General features: G+C 39.4%; 1 protein-coding gene across 4 annotated transcripts; it reads right to left on the bottom strand.

Moving 5' to 3' along the window:
- Nucleotides 1-485: 485 nt before the first annotated feature.
- On the bottom strand, nucleotides 486-17,178 carry LOC136446111 (enhancer of polycomb homolog 1-like). Of its 4 annotated transcripts, none has more exons than XM_066444395.1 (16): nucleotides 16,755-17,178; nucleotides 12,702-12,858; nucleotides 12,102-12,256; nucleotides 11,457-11,552; nucleotides 10,948-11,055; nucleotides 10,371-10,438; nucleotides 10,099-10,179; nucleotides 9,680-9,833; nucleotides 9,171-9,344; nucleotides 8,293-8,525; nucleotides 7,632-7,757; nucleotides 6,993-7,170; nucleotides 4,762-4,847; nucleotides 3,819-3,955; nucleotides 2,882-3,176; nucleotides 486-2,366 (listed from the first exon to the last, which is right to left on the bottom strand). In XM_066444395.1, the coding sequence occupies exons 1-16, from the start codon at nucleotides 16,905-16,907 to the stop codon at nucleotides 2,300-2,302; spliced, it is 2,268 nt and encodes a 755-aa protein (XP_066300492.1). In that variant the 5' UTR covers nucleotides 16,908-17,178; the 3' UTR covers nucleotides 486-2,299. The 4 variants fall into 4 exon arrangements, with proteins under 4 accessions (XP_066300492.1, XP_066300495.1, XP_066300493.1 ...); XM_066444398.1 differs by having other exon boundaries at nucleotides 7,005-7,170; XM_066444396.1 differs by having other exon boundaries at nucleotides 9,171-9,341.
- Nucleotides 17,179-17,671: the final 493 nt, after the last annotated feature.

The raw sequence follows: 17,671 nt of genomic DNA, 5'->3' as shown, positions 1-17,671 counted from the left end.
AATTCCATTCCTTACCCGATTTATACCTCTAGTTGAAGGGCTTATGGCACCAATTGCAAAATACACCATTTCATTACATTCGAACATTCAACAATGATGATTCATTGCACATGCAGGTTTATGCCAAATATTCATTCTTCTGTTATTGAACAATATTTGTATTATGATGTTGTTGGTGTCTTATTACGTATTCTAAGCAATAAGCATTTGTATTTTTCTTTTATTCCGTTTTAATCACGAATGCTACTTTCTCTTAGTATACTGTTCATTTTCATTGATTTATAAATGTATAAGGCTTACACCAAATTGAAATAGCATAATTTTCAAGTGTTGATGTGTAAAATGGAGCGAAAAATTGTCTTCAATTCTGACTCGAGTGAATGCAAAATCCCTAAACCGACAGATACACGAAACTAGAAATGCAGAAGTATTTTATATCATAACTTCTACAGTATAGAATAACAAACACGCACACAGAGCCACAGTATGGTAAAAGATGTTCCTTGTTTTTTACTCTCTCACGATCACATATTCATAGGAATTTGTACAATAGCAGGTACAGTACATAGAATTGCCACATCCTGAGAGACGAGAGTTGCCTGGGCGCTGGGGACCAATCAGAACTGTTAGAAAAATACACTTCTGTTCCAGGTTACAATCAGAATTAATACCCCAAAGGCTACGCCCCTGAGGCGTCGCCAAAAAAGGTCACACTACTTTGAAGAAATACAAACAATATACGTACGTACATAGATTTCTCTGGGCTGTTATTTGGGCTTGATGTTTTTCAAAGATACACATAGTAACCCCCATTGTACAAATAGAACAATCCAGTCTGGTTAAAGGGTACAATGCTGTAGGGCAAACCACGTGTATTTGTGTGTGTGTGTGTGGGGGGGGGGGGGGGGGGGGGTTACAGGTAATGGTATACATAAACACCATCCATATTCAAGAAAAAGAAGACGTGAATAACACCACAACCGTTACAGAACAAACGCAATAGAACAATCCAATCAAATGGAAGGTGACAATATAGTCAAGGGCCAATCCATGTATCAGGTAATAATGGGCTTATACTAAAGAGGTGTTGTACTATCACCCCTTTGCTAATAATGACAGAATCCAGACTTTTTTAAAGTATGAACTGTCCTTGGAACAAACCAATTGGACTATCTTGTTTTACGGGGAGGTAGAGGGGGGTAATTTTTGATATTTGTAGTTAAATTCGTAGGCTAATCCGTCAAACCACTTTACAGCTACACCATTTGTAAGACAAGTGCTCTCTTGCACTTTGACGAACAGTTCCTTGTGCCTTTAGAGAGATGCTAAAGTGACCACAACATTCACGAGTTTCAGTAGCTCTCAGAACAGCAATGTTATCATGTTTCATTCTTTCTTTTTCCAATTATATCTACCACAGCGACTTGAATCTTACTGGGGAGGGGGCTCATAGAAAGAAAAAAACAAACTTTTTCTCAGAACAAATACAAGTGATCTTGAATTTCATTTGCTACAGACGATGTTTGAGACTTAGACACGCATTTAGGAGTCATTACCGTGGTGATGTTTTCCTTGTTTGCTAATATTAATTTTCTTCTTTCCCAGATGTATTCTTACGATGGAAAGTATGTGGTTAACCATGCAGAGATTCTTGGTGGAGATCATAAAGCCATACAAAAATACTTGAAAGACATCGTAACAGACTCTATGGTAGTGCTGCTTTTTTAACACTGTAAACAACCACCCCTACTTGAAAATGATGGAGTCCAATCTCTTTTATGTATATAACAGGGATTGTACCACCTGATGGACAAAAGGGGGATTACAGTTGCTTGACTGTAGTAAGAATACACTACCAATCTACTTTCTCAAAATGAAGAATTATAATTCATAAGATTTTGTAAGCATACAGTACAAAAAGTTGGCGTAGACACTTTATTTTTACTTTCTCTTGCCATCCAAGCCATAGCCAAATAAATACCAAATATATGCAACTTCCATTACATTCTATGCAATCTGTCATATTTTGTCATACAATACACACTATAATTAATATTTCAAAGTGCATTATGTACAAAGATTTGGAGTTGTTTCTATAGTGGCCTCGAACAGGCCCTTTATACACAACATCTGTACAGGTAACAAACACTGTCTCACTGTCCCTGATGGAAAAATTCATTTAAAAAAAAACAAAAAAACAAAAACACTGCTGTACAAAATAGGGGGTGCCCCCGGTAAAGAGAACACTGGTTGAGAAGACCTCCAAAAGAGGGGGTGTAGCAGCAACTTGGAACAGCAGTCACGTGACCTCCATTGCCAAGGTTGTTTCACCTATACTATTTACAAGTCCATCCTCATGGTTTTCCCTGTAAATAGATAAATAAACAAACAAAATTAGTGTTGTACAATAGGGAAACAAATTTCCAGTTCCAAAATTTTTTTGGTTAAAACAAAACGTTGGACAAAAATACCCAAAATAATTGATTGAATAGAAGAGTTCACATTTCCATGAATACAAAATCTGCTTGCATCACAGCATTTGATGCAGTCAATTGTGTGCATGTAAGGTAAAGGTAAAGGGGGCGACCTCAGACATACGACCAAGCATGACTCTTTTTCGTTCGTTCACGTATTAGCCAAGTACTCCGCGTCACCCCTACTCTTCACGGTAAGTGTGTTGGGTTCTTTTGCAAGGTTTGACACTTGAGGCTTATGTCTGAAGCTCCCTCGTACACAGGGCCGCCAGGATTATCTCACCATCTGAAATTACGAATGCAATCCCTCACGAGTATGCAACTTAAGTTGTGATGCAAACAGTTTTTGTGATACGCAGAAGTGTGAACTCATTCATTTTATACAAGATAAAAAAACAATTCCTTACCTAGATATACTATCTACATTGTTGGCCATACTGTTAGATGTCGGTGCGGCAAGTTTTAAAACAGCTGCGTTGCTAGGGGCGACCATTCTGGCCAATGACGAGGAGGGATTTGGTGTGACGGCCCCTGCGGTTGACGGTGTGGGAGGAGCCTGCGGACTGCCTGTTCTCGTGGCGGACGTGACGAGAGTGGTGGCGGGGGGAGGGGGGTGGACTGGGACAGGGGGGGTCTGGGAGAGGGGGTAGTTCAGTTGTAATACTGCTGCAGGGGGGGAGGTGGAGTGCGCTTTGTTGGTTCCTGGAGGATAAACAAATGGGTGGCATTTATGATCAGATAAATCTTTACACTTTACATATACATATTGACATGTGACATTTATGTATGACAATTTTTGTCATACTTGGGCCACAATTGCAGTCGATAGTGGTGTTCCAGACCAGTCCGTATTTTACGTTATGTCATACCTGGGCCTGATACGGGTGTTCTGGACTTCCATAGAATATTTCCAATGCATTTGGAGTGCGCCAGTTGCGCCGCCGCCGAAAATTCGAATACCGGATTCGGAGGTTGGAAACCCGCGGCCGGGCTGGTACCTCGGGTGATACGGAATACCCCGCTTTGTAGTTGTATTGTGCAGGCTTCCATCGAACAATACAACTGCACATCACATGTGTAGCTGTCTAAAATTCGAATACCATATTGGGACGTTGGAATTGATGTTGTTACAAGTTTTAGGACACAACATTTTCTCAACTTCTGGTGCATTTTGCATTGAAATGTGTGTTTTCGTGAGAAAGTTTTGAATACACCATATCGAGAAGAGAGCTTGTCCTAACACGCTTGTGTACAAAACATGGGGTATACCATTTGGCACAAGGAGCACCAAAATGAGTGTCTCTGTCAAAATGGCCACTGTAGTTTCAAACAGATGTCGCTCACCTGACCCTGTTGCCTCGAGTACGCCGTTGTGCGCTGATTCTGTTCCATCCCGTAGCTTCAGCGAGGTATCCAGGTTCTCCGTGTTAGACACGACCGCCGACACCGCAAACTGGGCGCTGGCAGAGTCCACCGTAAACCTGAGAAAAAACGAAATGTCATGTATAGCTCGTAGCTTAATGGTGATGCTACTTCAGTAACACAGGCAAGACCAAAATCAGTTTCTGATCCAACACCAATCAAATCAAGACAACCGTTACGTATATATGAAACGTATATGTCAAACCCAGCTAGTTTAGATATAGCCAACAATTGTATTTAGTACCAGTAGCCTATTGTTACAACAAAGTCAGACACAGTTTACTGACGCATGTATGTTTTTCCCTATTTTTTTGGCCATGTATTTGCAATTCGCCCACGGGCATGAACTTGCAATAAACTTCTATTATGAAGGTTACACATCCAGGTATTGCAATTTATATTTCTACAACTTGATAAGATTTGGAGATTACTTCCAGATGTTTTGAGTGACATCCATCACTCTTCTTCAGTGTCACTAGAATGAATAGGCAGAACAAATCAATACTAGTACATCTAACTGGAAAAAAACGGTTTAACATGTCAAAGTCACCATTGTGAACAAGTCCACTTACAGTCAAACCTGTCAATAGTGACCTTTGGGACCTAAGAAAATGGTCACAGCAGACAAGAGGCTACTATAGACAGAACCCATTAAAAGTACTTCTTGTTTAACAAGTGCACTGTACTGGAAAATCAACAAGTGTCCAATGAAAAATCTTTTCTGTAGTGTACACATTTCAGAGGGTGAACATTATCAAATGCAAATTTTCTTCCAAGTATTCCGCTTGGTATTATAATATTAATCAAAAGTTCATAGTAGATATATCATGTCCTAACATAGACATGCACTGAGCCCTGTTCTTACCTGGAAGTTGGTTGTGAGGAGAATGATTGGTTAAGGATGGTGGACACTGCCTCGTCTTGCTGAGCTGCTAGCTGCTGTTTCTGCATCTGTCAGTAAAACAATCTGCCATTACCGTCACTTCATGTCATTGTCTGTAACTGGGAACGGGTTTTCTGCGCGTGAAAAATTTGCGCGTGAAGAATTTGCGCGTGAAGAATTTGCGCGTGAAAAAATAAATTTCTTTAAAATGTGTCAGAAAATGTGCAGTACAATTTTCTAAGACAGGAAAATGTGATCCCATGATACAATTTTTCACCTGACAACTGAATTTATGGTTTGAAAACTTTTGATATCTAGTCCCTTGGGAATAGGTCCCCTGGGAATAGTTAAACTTTTGGGGGCTTGAAACCTAAACATTTGAAAATCACTTAAATCTTTAAGAAATACATAGTCAACTTACTTATATAAGGTTTTGTATTGTAAGATGTAACTATTTGAAGCTTTTCTCCATTCTATTGGCCTAATTTCATCTTTTCTCAAGCAGAAACTTAACATTTGAAAGTTACTTAAAAATCACTTGTAGATTGAAATAACAACATTTTGAACTGTAGAATGCAACAATAAGCTACTTAATTCCATTGCTGGTCATCTTTTATCAAGTCTTAAGCTTAAAACCTCCAAAAAGGTTTTAAATCCCTTGGGAGTCAGCTTAGATATTCCCAAGGGACCTAAAATTCAAACCCCAAATTCAGGAAACAGATGCAAAATCATATCTTGGGGTAACATATTTCTGACTAAGAATTTTGTAGTGCACATTTTCTGACACATTTCTTGAACTTTATTTTTTCACGCGCAAATTTTTCACGCGCAAGTTTTTCACGCGCAAATTTTTCACGCGCACAAAACCCCAACCCTGTAACTACTGCAAGTGCAGTAGCAAAGTTGTTTTATCTGTCCATACTATCTCACAATGCACAACATTTGGGTTGTGGTTGGCTATCGGTGTACAAAAGTCATTTTCTCACTTTATAAACCTGCAAATCACCAATCAGAACTGTAGATGTATTACAATTATATACAATGTATCTTGTTCTGTATAAAACTGAGTCATGAATTAGATTTGTTATGGAAGACCGCCATTTACTTTGTTTATAGCAAATCTGTCATTAGTCTGTTATTTGCAAGATTCCATCAAACAGATGAATGCTGTGCAAAACTGTGTATAATGATGACCTAACAATGGCAGCAAGCCTCTCATCTACAGACAAACAAAGAAACACACATCTAGGTCTACTCTACAGGGAGGACAGTCATGAAGAAAGAAAACAAAATTTGAACAATTTGAGAAATATAAAAATATATAAGAGCATCAGTGAAAAAAAGTTCTGAGAAAAATAATAATCAATCGACAAAAGGAAATCAATGCTTATACCAACAATATACAGGCCTTGGAACATTTTTTTTTGCAATCATCAGTCTGATTTGTGACAAAAAAATAAAATGAAATGATGATAAATAGCAAGTTTCAGCTGTTAACAATAGTTTGTCAAAGCCAAAGTTTTTAAGAGGCACTGTCCAAAGATGCCAAAACCCTGCTGAAGAATAGGACAATGCAAAGTTCAGAATTGTGCATGATAGGTGTATTATCATGGAATATGTATGCCAAAATGATCTGAAAGATTCTTCTACTATTGAAAAAAAATACAAAATAGCAAAAAGTTTCTTCCTCAAGAATGATTGAGTGATTCTTTTTTCCTCAAGAATAAGATACTGTAGTAACATTATTGAGTTGTGCCAAAATCTTAATTCTTTTAATGGAGCAAAAACACTTAATATACAAATGAGCAAAAAGCTTTTTTCCTCAAGAATAAGATAGTAACAAGATTGAGTTGTGCCAAAATGATCAAAGCAATTTTTTACTGGAGAAAAAACACTTAAAAAAAGAGCAAACAGCTTTTTTTCCTCAAGCATAAGATAGTGACATGATTGAGTTTACCACAATGATACGAGTGATTCTTTTACTGAAGAAAAAACACTTATAAAAAAGAGCAAACAGCTTTTTTCAAGCATAAGATAGTAACATGATTGAGTTTGCCAAAATGATCCGAGTGATTCTTTTACTGAAGCAAAAAGCTCTTTTCATGAAGGCTGAAGTTGAACTAAAGATAAAACAAGAGTACAACAACACAAGAGATTGATCCAAAGCCACACATAAAGCAGAATGACTGGTCTCCCAGAACAGGCATAGTTACCCCTAGGTTTACCTGGACCAGCTCTTGTTGGTGGTCGTGGAACTGTTCTGCCGAGATTTCCTCGGGCGGCGACGCGGGGAACGTGATGAGGCTGGACAGGTGGTCGCTGAAACTGGGCGCGGGTTGGGAGGGCGAGCTGTCGTCTTCTGACGGGGGCGACCGTGGTCTGAAGTGCCGCCTTGAGTAAAACAGACGGGTTACACGCCAGAAGCAACAAGCCAGGAGGACATCTAGACAAGTAGTTTATATAGGCACTCCTTTCTTCTTTCCCTCTTAGCCCTCTTGATACCACAAACTCCTTGAGAAGATGGAGCCTGGCTATATCTACCTATTCCTGCTGTACTTTAATCCTTCATGAACTGTTACAAGCCTTCTTGTAGTGCGACAGGTGGTCCCTACAGGTATCCTAGTGTGACAAATTACCCACCCTTGCAGGGAGCCCCTCAGCCCTACCAACTTGCCATTGCTTGTATCTTTCATTAAGACGTTAGCCTTGAGTAGGTTACAGACCATAGCAACAAGCCAGCAGAGACATCTGGCAGTTTATATCGGTTCTACAGTGTGTCAATGCCTAAAGAAGCGCTGCCTTGAGTGAAACAGCAGGTTACACACAATAGCAAAAACAAGCTGAGTTCTCACCATTTTTTGTTCCTAATATCGGTTAGCCAACTGGGAGGTAGTCCATTGGGGAGGGAACTGGAGTTGGAAAGGTCGAGGTCCTCTAGGGCGTTGTCAAAGGGAGTGAAGACTCTATCAAGTATTACCCTGTACAGAAAGAAAGGAAATAAGACATGATTAAACATTCTTTGATGCGCTTGCCTGAAAATGTCCTTACTGAAGAAATTGGAGTCTTGATTTAACATTTGCCTTTCAGCTCATGCTTATCATAAATAGATTGCATTGCTGTGAACCTAAACCTTAACAAGTTTGGCCAATTTATGACTAGTATCAGTAGTTAGTCAAACATGCATTGATTTCACATTGCTGAGCCTAAATGTCAGGGCTGTCTCCAGCTTAAATCTTTTTCCGTCCCACTTTGTTTCGGAGCCTGTGCTGTTGATTTTCCTGGTTAAATCTGTCATTTTAAGCTTACGAAAATATGTTTCATCAATTCCATATCATTAAATTAAGATTTTTTGACAGACAGGGTGAAATTCTTTTCTGTCCCAACGAGCAAATTTGGGTCCTGGGACGGAGGGACGGGTCCTGGAAACCGCCCTGTTAAGGTATAATACAGAATACCATTACACAGCCCAAATGGATTGAAAAGAAACCAGATACCTAAATCACTCCAACGTACCTGCCACCTCTGCCGACTCTCCTGCGTACAAACCCGACACATCTCCTGGGCATGGACAGGGTCGTACAGGAGTATCTGTACCTCGGGTCCCCCACACCGCCCTCCTCTTTCGCCTCCCACGGCCAGTTGCCGGGCGTGTCTACTCTCGCCTGGTAGTAGTTACAACCCTTCTTTCTCCTGAAGGCGAAGGAGCCGTCGGGGTCATTGTCGGTGTCTTCTTCTGCCGACTGTGCCTGTTGGAAGAACACACATCAATTATATCATCTTAGAATATCAGAATTTTCTCTACTCCTCATTATGAGAATTGCTTTAATCGAATTCCCAATTCCTCAGAAATATCAAACTTCAATATCATTTGCAGTTAATCATAGCATTATGTCTCTAGTCAATTTTCAGCTCAAAATTAATTTTTTCTATCTTTAAACTGTCTCTCTTTTTCTCTCTTCGGTCAAACTAGAAGCTTTCTAAGCTAAGACAAAGCAGTAATTGCTAATAGTGCAATGCCGCTTTGCTACAGCTCTTTTTTTTCATTCCTACAGTATTTCATTTCTTCATTTTTTAGCCAGGGTGGCTTACTCAGTGAGGTACTGGTAAGGCATTAAAGTAACATATGTACAGAGAACTTGACAAAGAAGAAAAGGACACCGCCTTAACAGCTGTTTCCTTTGGGAGTTACCCAAGTCCTACTTAGGGAGGCAGGACGATCTTCACAAGTCTCGTCCTAGTCTCGTGTTCTTGCGAGACTAGGTCACTCCGTGATCAAGATGTACAGTAGACATCGAAAATTTGTTGGTGTGTATCTCGTTACCTTTTCTAAGTCACTGATTGATGAATATTTTTGTAACTGTTTCCTTTAAGGAATTTTCCCGTTAACTTACCGGTGAGACGTCCTCCTCGCTGCTGGGGAAGTCGTACTTGTGGAGGTCCATGTCGGAGTAGGTGGGCGTGGTCGGGTGCGCCCTGCCCTGCTCCTCCTTCACGTGGGCGGCGGCCGCAGTTTTGTGTTTTCTCTTCTTGTACTCGCGCTTCTTTCTAACTACCTGGACCTGCTCCTGACAGAAGGCGACCACTCACTCATGGGGTTCAACATTACACTCAACATAGCTACAAGCTTTATTGATATGGAAATTAAGAAAACACTCTATAGTAGTGTGACGTATCCAGGATACAATAATGCTAACAATATGAGCCAAAACTATGTAACGATTGTAACTTTTAAGTTCATGCAAAACATCTCACTTGTCACCAAACTGTGCCATAGTTGGACACTGATTTACACAAATTTGAAGTGCTACTGGCTTTTTAAATTCTGTTAACCATCTTCTTATTCTACTGATAATGAAAAGACAAAGAAAAAGAATATGTGGGAACACAGAGAGGTCCTTACCCCGTTTATTCTGTTGGCCCAGTCAGGCCGGTTGCCTTGCATGGCGGCGTACAGGGAACCATTTGGCACGGGAGACGGCGTGTACGAGGGTCGCTGGTGTCTCTGGGCCATCACCTCCGCCAGCAACTGTCCGCTAAAGTCGTCAGATTGATATCTACGGACAAGAAAAGGCGTTGAGTAAGAAACTTAACAACTGTGGTAAAATACAAAAAAAGGGAGTTTTCAGTGCACATCTATTTTGAAGAATGCCACAGCCATAGAAATTTCCTTCTTGAAAAGGCAATCAAATATGGCAGACTTCAGCCACTAAGATATCTGAATGATAATATCTATAGAAAAAGAAAGATGACTTAAAGAAGGCAGCTTAAAGTTAGCTAGAAACTAAATAAATGTGACACAAACAAGAAAGGAGCACTCACCTTTTTTCTACTATTTCTATTGTTAGATGTAATAGCTCTCTTTTACTCTTCTCTCTTCTTTTTACCATTTCTAACAATGTTCTGTGGAAAAAGGCAAAACTTGTCAATAAACCAATACAAGACACCAGTAAACATGTTGCTTTTTAGTTTTACCATTCTATCCATACAATGAAGTAGTAGACAGCCATCGAAAGCTGACCTCTGTCAGTAAATCCATGTAGCTTATCAATGCAAAAATATACAGAAGACAAAAAGATAGATACAATACTTACACAGCTCTATTTAGATCTCTCCTAAGTTTCAGCATCTTTTCATAGGAAGCTTCGTCATTTTTCCGATTCTGCAAGGAAAGATAATACATCAACTCTAGCTCTTAACTACCAAGCATTTGTGAGCATTCTGCCTGACTGCAAATTTTGTGCAATCGTGGTATTATTCATTTTGATATTGACTGGAGAGACACTTTTGAACACAATAAACTAGACATCCAAAACAGCTTCATCTGAGGTTGGTAAATCACTGGATAACACAGCTGCTTGTTCACAGCTAAGTGTTTATACCAAGGGCACATTTTGGTGGACTGTCTGTCACCTTCCTGACTGACTGATTCTACTCCGTACTGCAGCTAGGTGTCGCTGCTGCAGTGTGAAAAATGCAGTCCCAAACATGAGTTTATATCCTCCTCATCACAGATCATGACTGGGGTAGATTTTCTGATCCATACAGCCTTCTTAATCCAAGACTGACCGAAATGTCAGCTAGGTACAAACACTTGGTTGTGTAAAAAGAACTTTGTTACCCAGTAAACTTTTAAACTAGACATCTTGAGACGACTGCGGATATTCTTACCTTCCTTGTCTGCATCTTCTCTGTTCTCCTTCTGAAGGCCACATACGGGTTGTTGGTCGTCGACCCGTCTCTCTTTTCCGTCCTCACCTGGGCGATCAGCGGATGGGGCTGAAAAACGAACAAAATCCCTTAGAAGTAGATTCGCAACATGACAAACTTGGAGAGTACATCTGAGTTGAATATTGCTGCATTAGTATTTCTAGCTTATGCCACCATTCTTTCAGTATGATAACACAAGACAATCAGAACAATTGGAGAAAGTAGACTACACCCCCTTTGAGATAAGTGCCCTCTAGCAGAATATATAAAACCTGCACTGCCCCTCTGGCAGAACAGATGAAAACTGCAGTTCAGAAAAAACACAGACAGGCAGCCAGACAGAACCTATGATTGGCTTTGTTTGGATGCCCAGACTAACCAAGAAAATCGACATTGCTTTCTGTCACAACAAAGTATACATTGCCTTCACATATGTTTCGTTTAAATACTTATAGTTCAAGTGTACTTACACTTTTGTTTCTCTTCTTGAGCCAGTAGTCGTAAACAGCCTTGATGAGATCATCATCCTCCTTTAGGAGCAGCTTGGCTTCTTGTAACGTGACAGGCTGATGGAAAATAAAGAAATTCAAAACTCAATCATAATCAGCATTCCCAAAATAGCCGTTGCTAATTTCACCAATCAGTTAAGAAAATCACTATCTCAGTAGTTAAGCCAATTCAAATACTCCTGGTTCTAAACCCTAAACTAGACTGTTGATAATGATATCGTTTAGTGCAGAAATATTTTGTAGATAGTGTAACAAGGCAGCAATTATTGAGAAGACATGGCCTAATTAGATTAATTAAATATCCAGATAACTGTCACGCACTGCAGTCTGAAATGTAGGTATGCATCAATTTTAGAATACCGTGACAATTCTAAATTTCATAACCCAATGAGACATTATTTCCTGCATTTTGAGGGGAAAATTGTTTGAAGGTTTAAAGCCAAATACCAATGGTTGAAACACAGCATAGGGTCCAGGAAGCCCCTATGCTCAGACTATGCTGGCAAGAACACAGGTTTTACAGTACAATGTACATCCCCCCACCTGTTGTCCTGAGCCCTTCTCTAACCTAACACAGGTTTTACAGTACAATGTGCATCCTCCCACCTGTTGTCCTGAGCCCTTCTCTAACCGGTCCATCATCTCCTCGAACTGCTGAGGCTCCAGGGTCATGGCAGAGCTGCGCTTGTTGTGGGTGTTCATCCATCGCTCGTCGTCCGAATCCATGTCGTACTCGGGGTAGTCCTGCTCCATGTTCAGAGCTGGGGGGAGGGGGGATTGTAACGTCAATATCATAAAATATCATTATCTCATTCGATAAGAAACTTAATGCATCAAAATGACATACTAGAGTTTGTAATGTCAGCAGACAGCAGTCCTCATTCAGGACCACTGGTAAAGAGCTTCATGCGGCACATGCCAAACATGTTCCGGTTATTCTACGGAAGCCTGTTTGATACAAATAGAAACAAGTGCAATACCGTAAAACACCAACCCGTCGGGAACACCCGTATTTCACGCTTTCACAGGCCAGGTATAATATAGTACAATACCAATACTTTCACAAAATGATAAAGAACCCACCTTTGTCATACTACTTGCCCATCTTTAAATCCAATCTTTATTGGTAACATTATATCTAGGATAAATCTTTCACATCTATGTAAAGACTACACAATTTATTGTATAAAATCCAGGCTTGCTCACCTTGCACATGTACAAACTGCTTCTGTGGCTTGAACTGGCCCTCGTACATCTCTTCGTAGTACCCGACGCCGACCTGCGCAGGCGGTGTGGGGATGACCAGGTTCTCCACCGCACCGTACACCTGCTGGGCAGACATGGCTCGCTGCAGATGTCTCTCCTGTACAGGGCAGATGTAAGAATCTTAAAACACACATCTATCCTCTTTTAAGTATGTATTGATATTAACCATCATTTGTGGAAGGACTGAAAACAGTTCATCTTTCTCAATAAGTTAACCAAGAGACCTAAATGTAAAGTTTTCAACAACCCACATCAGAATGGACCCTACCCTTATTGATAAGCGTGGTGATTTCTTAAATGTGCTTGAGGTGTGGCTCTCCTCAAATGCTGGACATTTGCATCGAACCGAAGATACTCATTTTCACATGATTCAAGTAAGGAAATTTGTGTAACATGTCTTTCCTAGGGGCACATTAGTGGGACCTGCTACTGTGCTAGAGATTCCAACCAAAACATCAAGATCCCGAGATTCCTCATACAAGATTAAAGATCAGACATAAAATGTAAGGCTATTCCTGCGATAAAAATTGACCACTCTAACAATCACAGAAAATTTAGGTCACATTTAATTCATTTATTTTTTACAAACTACAAATGACTCTCTTGTACAAGATTAGAATTCAATTTCTCCAATCAAAATTGAATATAAAATAGAAGACCTAAGTAATTCTGTGGTTTATCTATTATGAGATTGTGTGGTTTTCCCCGCAATTGCATATCAAACTAAAGGACTATTGCCTCTGATACTTGCTATACTGGAATAATCTCAGAGAGCACCTAAGCGTACTGTGCAACATCCATTGTAAAGGTCAGCTTTGTGGTAAATATCAGTTTCACACTTCACTTGGATATTCACAATGCTACAAAATGTTGCTCTCATCACCTCAAGGGACCTTGACCTTTCCAAGGGTTGGTGTCACAGATTTATTGAAATCCAATTCTAAGTTCTACATAGCTATAGAAAAAACTTAAACCTTAGCACAACTAAAAATAAAATAATCTTCTGAAAGCACTCAATAGTGCACATTGGTTATCCAGAGGAAGAACTAAAAATAAAATAATCTTCTGAAAGCTATAGAACTGTTCAACAACAAAGCCATAGCATGCCATTTCTCCTTCCTTCTTCAATATAATACAGGAAGTCCAGGCTCAAAATACTTGGAAGAGACGATAACAACAAACATATTTCACAAAAGTTGTGACTTTTATGTGTGACTCATGGCCTTGCATTTGGATTACAAGCAAAACGAACTGACAACTTTAATAACAGGTGTTGAGGAATGCATTTCAGAATATTCAGAATCAATGTATGTGGCATAAACTTCTTATTTATATAATCTAGACTGTAGGTTTATTTTTAACCTAACCATGTTTATCTGTGAAAAGGGAACAATTCTTGGGTGAAAATTATGTTAAATCTGGCAAAGAAAGAAGATCTAGAATTCTATCCACGCATAATGCTTGGTACATTTTTTTTCCATTACTGGTATTCACGTAAGAAGAAAATGGCACAGCAGCCTCCTACGCCTTTTGAACAGAGAAACTTGACCTGCACTAGTGTACGAGTATTGATTCTTTCAATCTACGTGGAATTTGATACCAGTGACTTCATATCAGAGTTCATATCTTCGTCATCAAAAGGTAACTCAATAGTGTCAACCAAGGTTACCTCCCACAAGGACCATACCTCAGCAAGTTATTTGTTACATAAAAACTTTATCAAGCTATTGATATTTTTCTTAACAATCTAATAATACTTTTATTCACCTCAGGCAGGGCAGTAATAAGGAACAGCTTGCGTCTTCACTTAAAATGTCGTACAGAAATATGATGAGCTTCATGCTTGGTTTAGTTAAACACTTCAACATTTGTGTCTGCACTGTAGCTTTGTGATTTTTATGACATTAAGTATGAGTATGCATAATTACTAGTGATCCAAAAGAATTGCAGAAAAGGAATTCTGAAATATTCTTATTGGATTAAATATTGCTCCTTTGTGTTTGTTTGTATTGACATACTTAATAAGACATGAAAGAATCAAAATATTATAAAACAAATTTGCTCATGTTTGTTTTTGTCTGACATGTTTTCAAAATTGAACAGACAAGGTATAGAGATTTTCCTATTATATTCACATTTTCTCTTCTATTACTAGAACTAGCTCTGAAAAAAGATCTTTACTTATGTTTGTACTATTAAGTCAACAATATCAGAATGACCTCTATCCATAGACCTTTACCTCACATATACAGGGACTGAAACCCTTTTTTTTCTGCATTCAAAAATATACACATTCAAAATTATTCATTTCCTTTGCCTTTCAGTCCAGAAGAAAAAAACAATGCTTAAGAAATGTTCCCTTTAGTTGAGTACCATAATCTTCTTATCTGCAGTATCCAAGCACTATACTATAAGGTACATCCTGGTGTGATGAGGTCACTATGACCCAGAGGAAATTAAGCGTTTCCTTTTAGTGTTGTTTACATTCCTACAGTCTCCCGCCTTGAGGAACGCGACTTCTCAAATCGTAGCCGAAAAATGCACATTCTACAGCAAACTAGATATTTTGGGAGGTAATTCTGGCATACTGTAAGTTGTAAGTCTGTAGCTGTATGCTTTTATTTTTTAAACAGTTGTGGTCATAATCATTCACAAATTCATAGAACTTCTAGCCATGAATTGAAATTAATTTGAAAAACCTATGATTTTATTGAGATGCCTTTACAAAATTCTAAACTATACAATGTATTGTCTTCAAGATGTGAACGATACATAAGAAAACTTTCAAGAATCCTGCAATTTGCCTTTTTATTATCTGTACAGTTGAACTGCTAGAACGCTTCCTTGAGTATTTCAAAACACTGCATTTAACTACAGTAATAGCAACTGGTATGCAGTATAGCCGCAAACAAAATTCTACCTAAGCGACCAAACTAAAAAATGCATCCTCATCCCTTTACCTGTGATATTTGCTTGTCAGTGATTTTGTTTACAGTACTCAAATACCTTATACCTTACCAAATACCGTAGTCAAACAACAGATAAAGCCTTGATAGGCATGAACAGGTTTGTATGTAAAGGCTTCATGGTGTTGGGAGCAATCAGGGGGGGTTACCTGAATTGTATAGAGGTGTGATTAACAAGACCAACAGCTTAAACAATGGGGTCATATTACATGTTAATAATAACTTAAGCATACAGATAGACACATTATTGTCTTTGAGGAAATACTGTGCAATATAGACAACTCTTACATTTTCATGACTTTTTGCATTTCACACGACAAAAATCTAGATAAAGGTCCAAGAGTAGCCTGCAATATATTACTACTATCAATAAGTTGCTGTAACTTCCTAGTTCAACATCTATCATATTAAGTTCCTAATCCTATGAAATTATATACTAAATTATGCAAGAAAATTAAGCTCTGAACCCTTAGCTACTTATACTCATGAACATGGCTACTTTTGTAAATATATTTTTGTCTTGATAGATGTATTTTGAATTCTTATGTATTCAGCTATTATGCTTGGCTGATGTTATATAGTGTACAGGTATATACACTTTCCAAACAAATTATATATACGTCACAAACAAGAAAATTGGGGATTAAAATTCCTTCTATCTCTGTGAAACCTATTGTTATGCATGCATATGAAGTTTTCTGCTGTCATAAGCACTGCGATTTATTATTTATGGCTATAATTTGGGGGTTCTTTGTAATACCTGCCCCTCCCAACATGGCGGACAAGTCGGTCGGGTCACGTGACCTTTGAGTGTTCATCAATACGACTCAAAAAATTGCACGGAATAATATCATAAACCCAGCAGTTTTACTCTATTGTGTGTTATGAATATGCAATTATGATTTTTCCAGGTTCAAAATCATCTGTTTTGGTACATTCGACATCAAAGCTTTCCGCGCCATTTCCATCATGGCGGCCCAATCAGAAGCTTTCTACATCCCAGCACCCCACAAAGGGAAGTACCCACCGATTCTTCTTCTTTCTCCATGCCGGTGGGCATCTGCGGCACGGCGCGGTTGATGGCGGTGTACTCGGGCAGATCGGGCAGGTCTTCCGTGTGGAACACCGGCATGGGCTTGCTGGCGTCCAGCGCCCGCGCTCGGAACGATAACTTACTCATCGTGTGTGTGCCAGAAAAGAAAAAAAAAGAATACGAAATGAGCAGATTACGATCACAAAAACTCGGCACAAAATCCACTCGCGGCCGCACCAAAGGTACTGAAGGTGCAAGATGACCACCCCCAGCACCGATTTATGGGGTCAGTTAGTCCCCGATCCTGCTGCTGGCCGGAGAATGACCACCTCAGTTCCCATCGAATTTCGCCATTTGGTTTCGGACAAACATGGCGGACACAAGCCCAGCCTTCCCAGAGTTCCCCGCCCGGACCAGGAGCGCTACTCCGCATGCGCACAACTCCCTTTTACGAAAATTTGGCGGGAAAATGGAGATAAGAAAATCCAATCCTCTCCAGACATATCGTCTTTCAGTTTAAACGCTTTTATATAAAGAACAGAGCGGAAAATCAGTATCAGATGCTTCAGACGAAACGGTGTAAGGTTTCTCTTTGAGCGTGGGCTTCAGGGCAAAGGGAAATTGTTCAATGATTGACCTAAAAAAAGGTTGCACAGGAGAAAGACTATCCCACACAAAACTGTGATGACTGGTGAATGTTACTTCCTACCGAGAAGAAAGTATGGCAAAAAATTTTAATGTGTAATGTTGCCACTTTATAACCTTAGCAAGACCTCTGGCATTATCTTTAATGTCGCGTACAAGAACTGTTAAAATGTATTACTATCAGTTCCAATGCCTGACATTGAACGAAAAATTTTAACACAATGCAGACTTAGGGTGGTCCTGGATGCCCTTCTTTTAATACATAT

Source organism: Branchiostoma lanceolatum, chromosome 12 (assembly GCF_035083965.1).
Source record: "Branchiostoma lanceolatum isolate klBraLanc5 chromosome 12, klBraLanc5.hap2, whole genome shotgun sequence".
In the NCBI taxonomy this organism is placed as follows: domain Eukaryota; kingdom Metazoa; phylum Chordata; class Leptocardii; order Amphioxiformes; family Branchiostomatidae; genus Branchiostoma; species Branchiostoma lanceolatum.
This window is presented reverse-complemented; position numbering and strand designations above follow the sequence as displayed.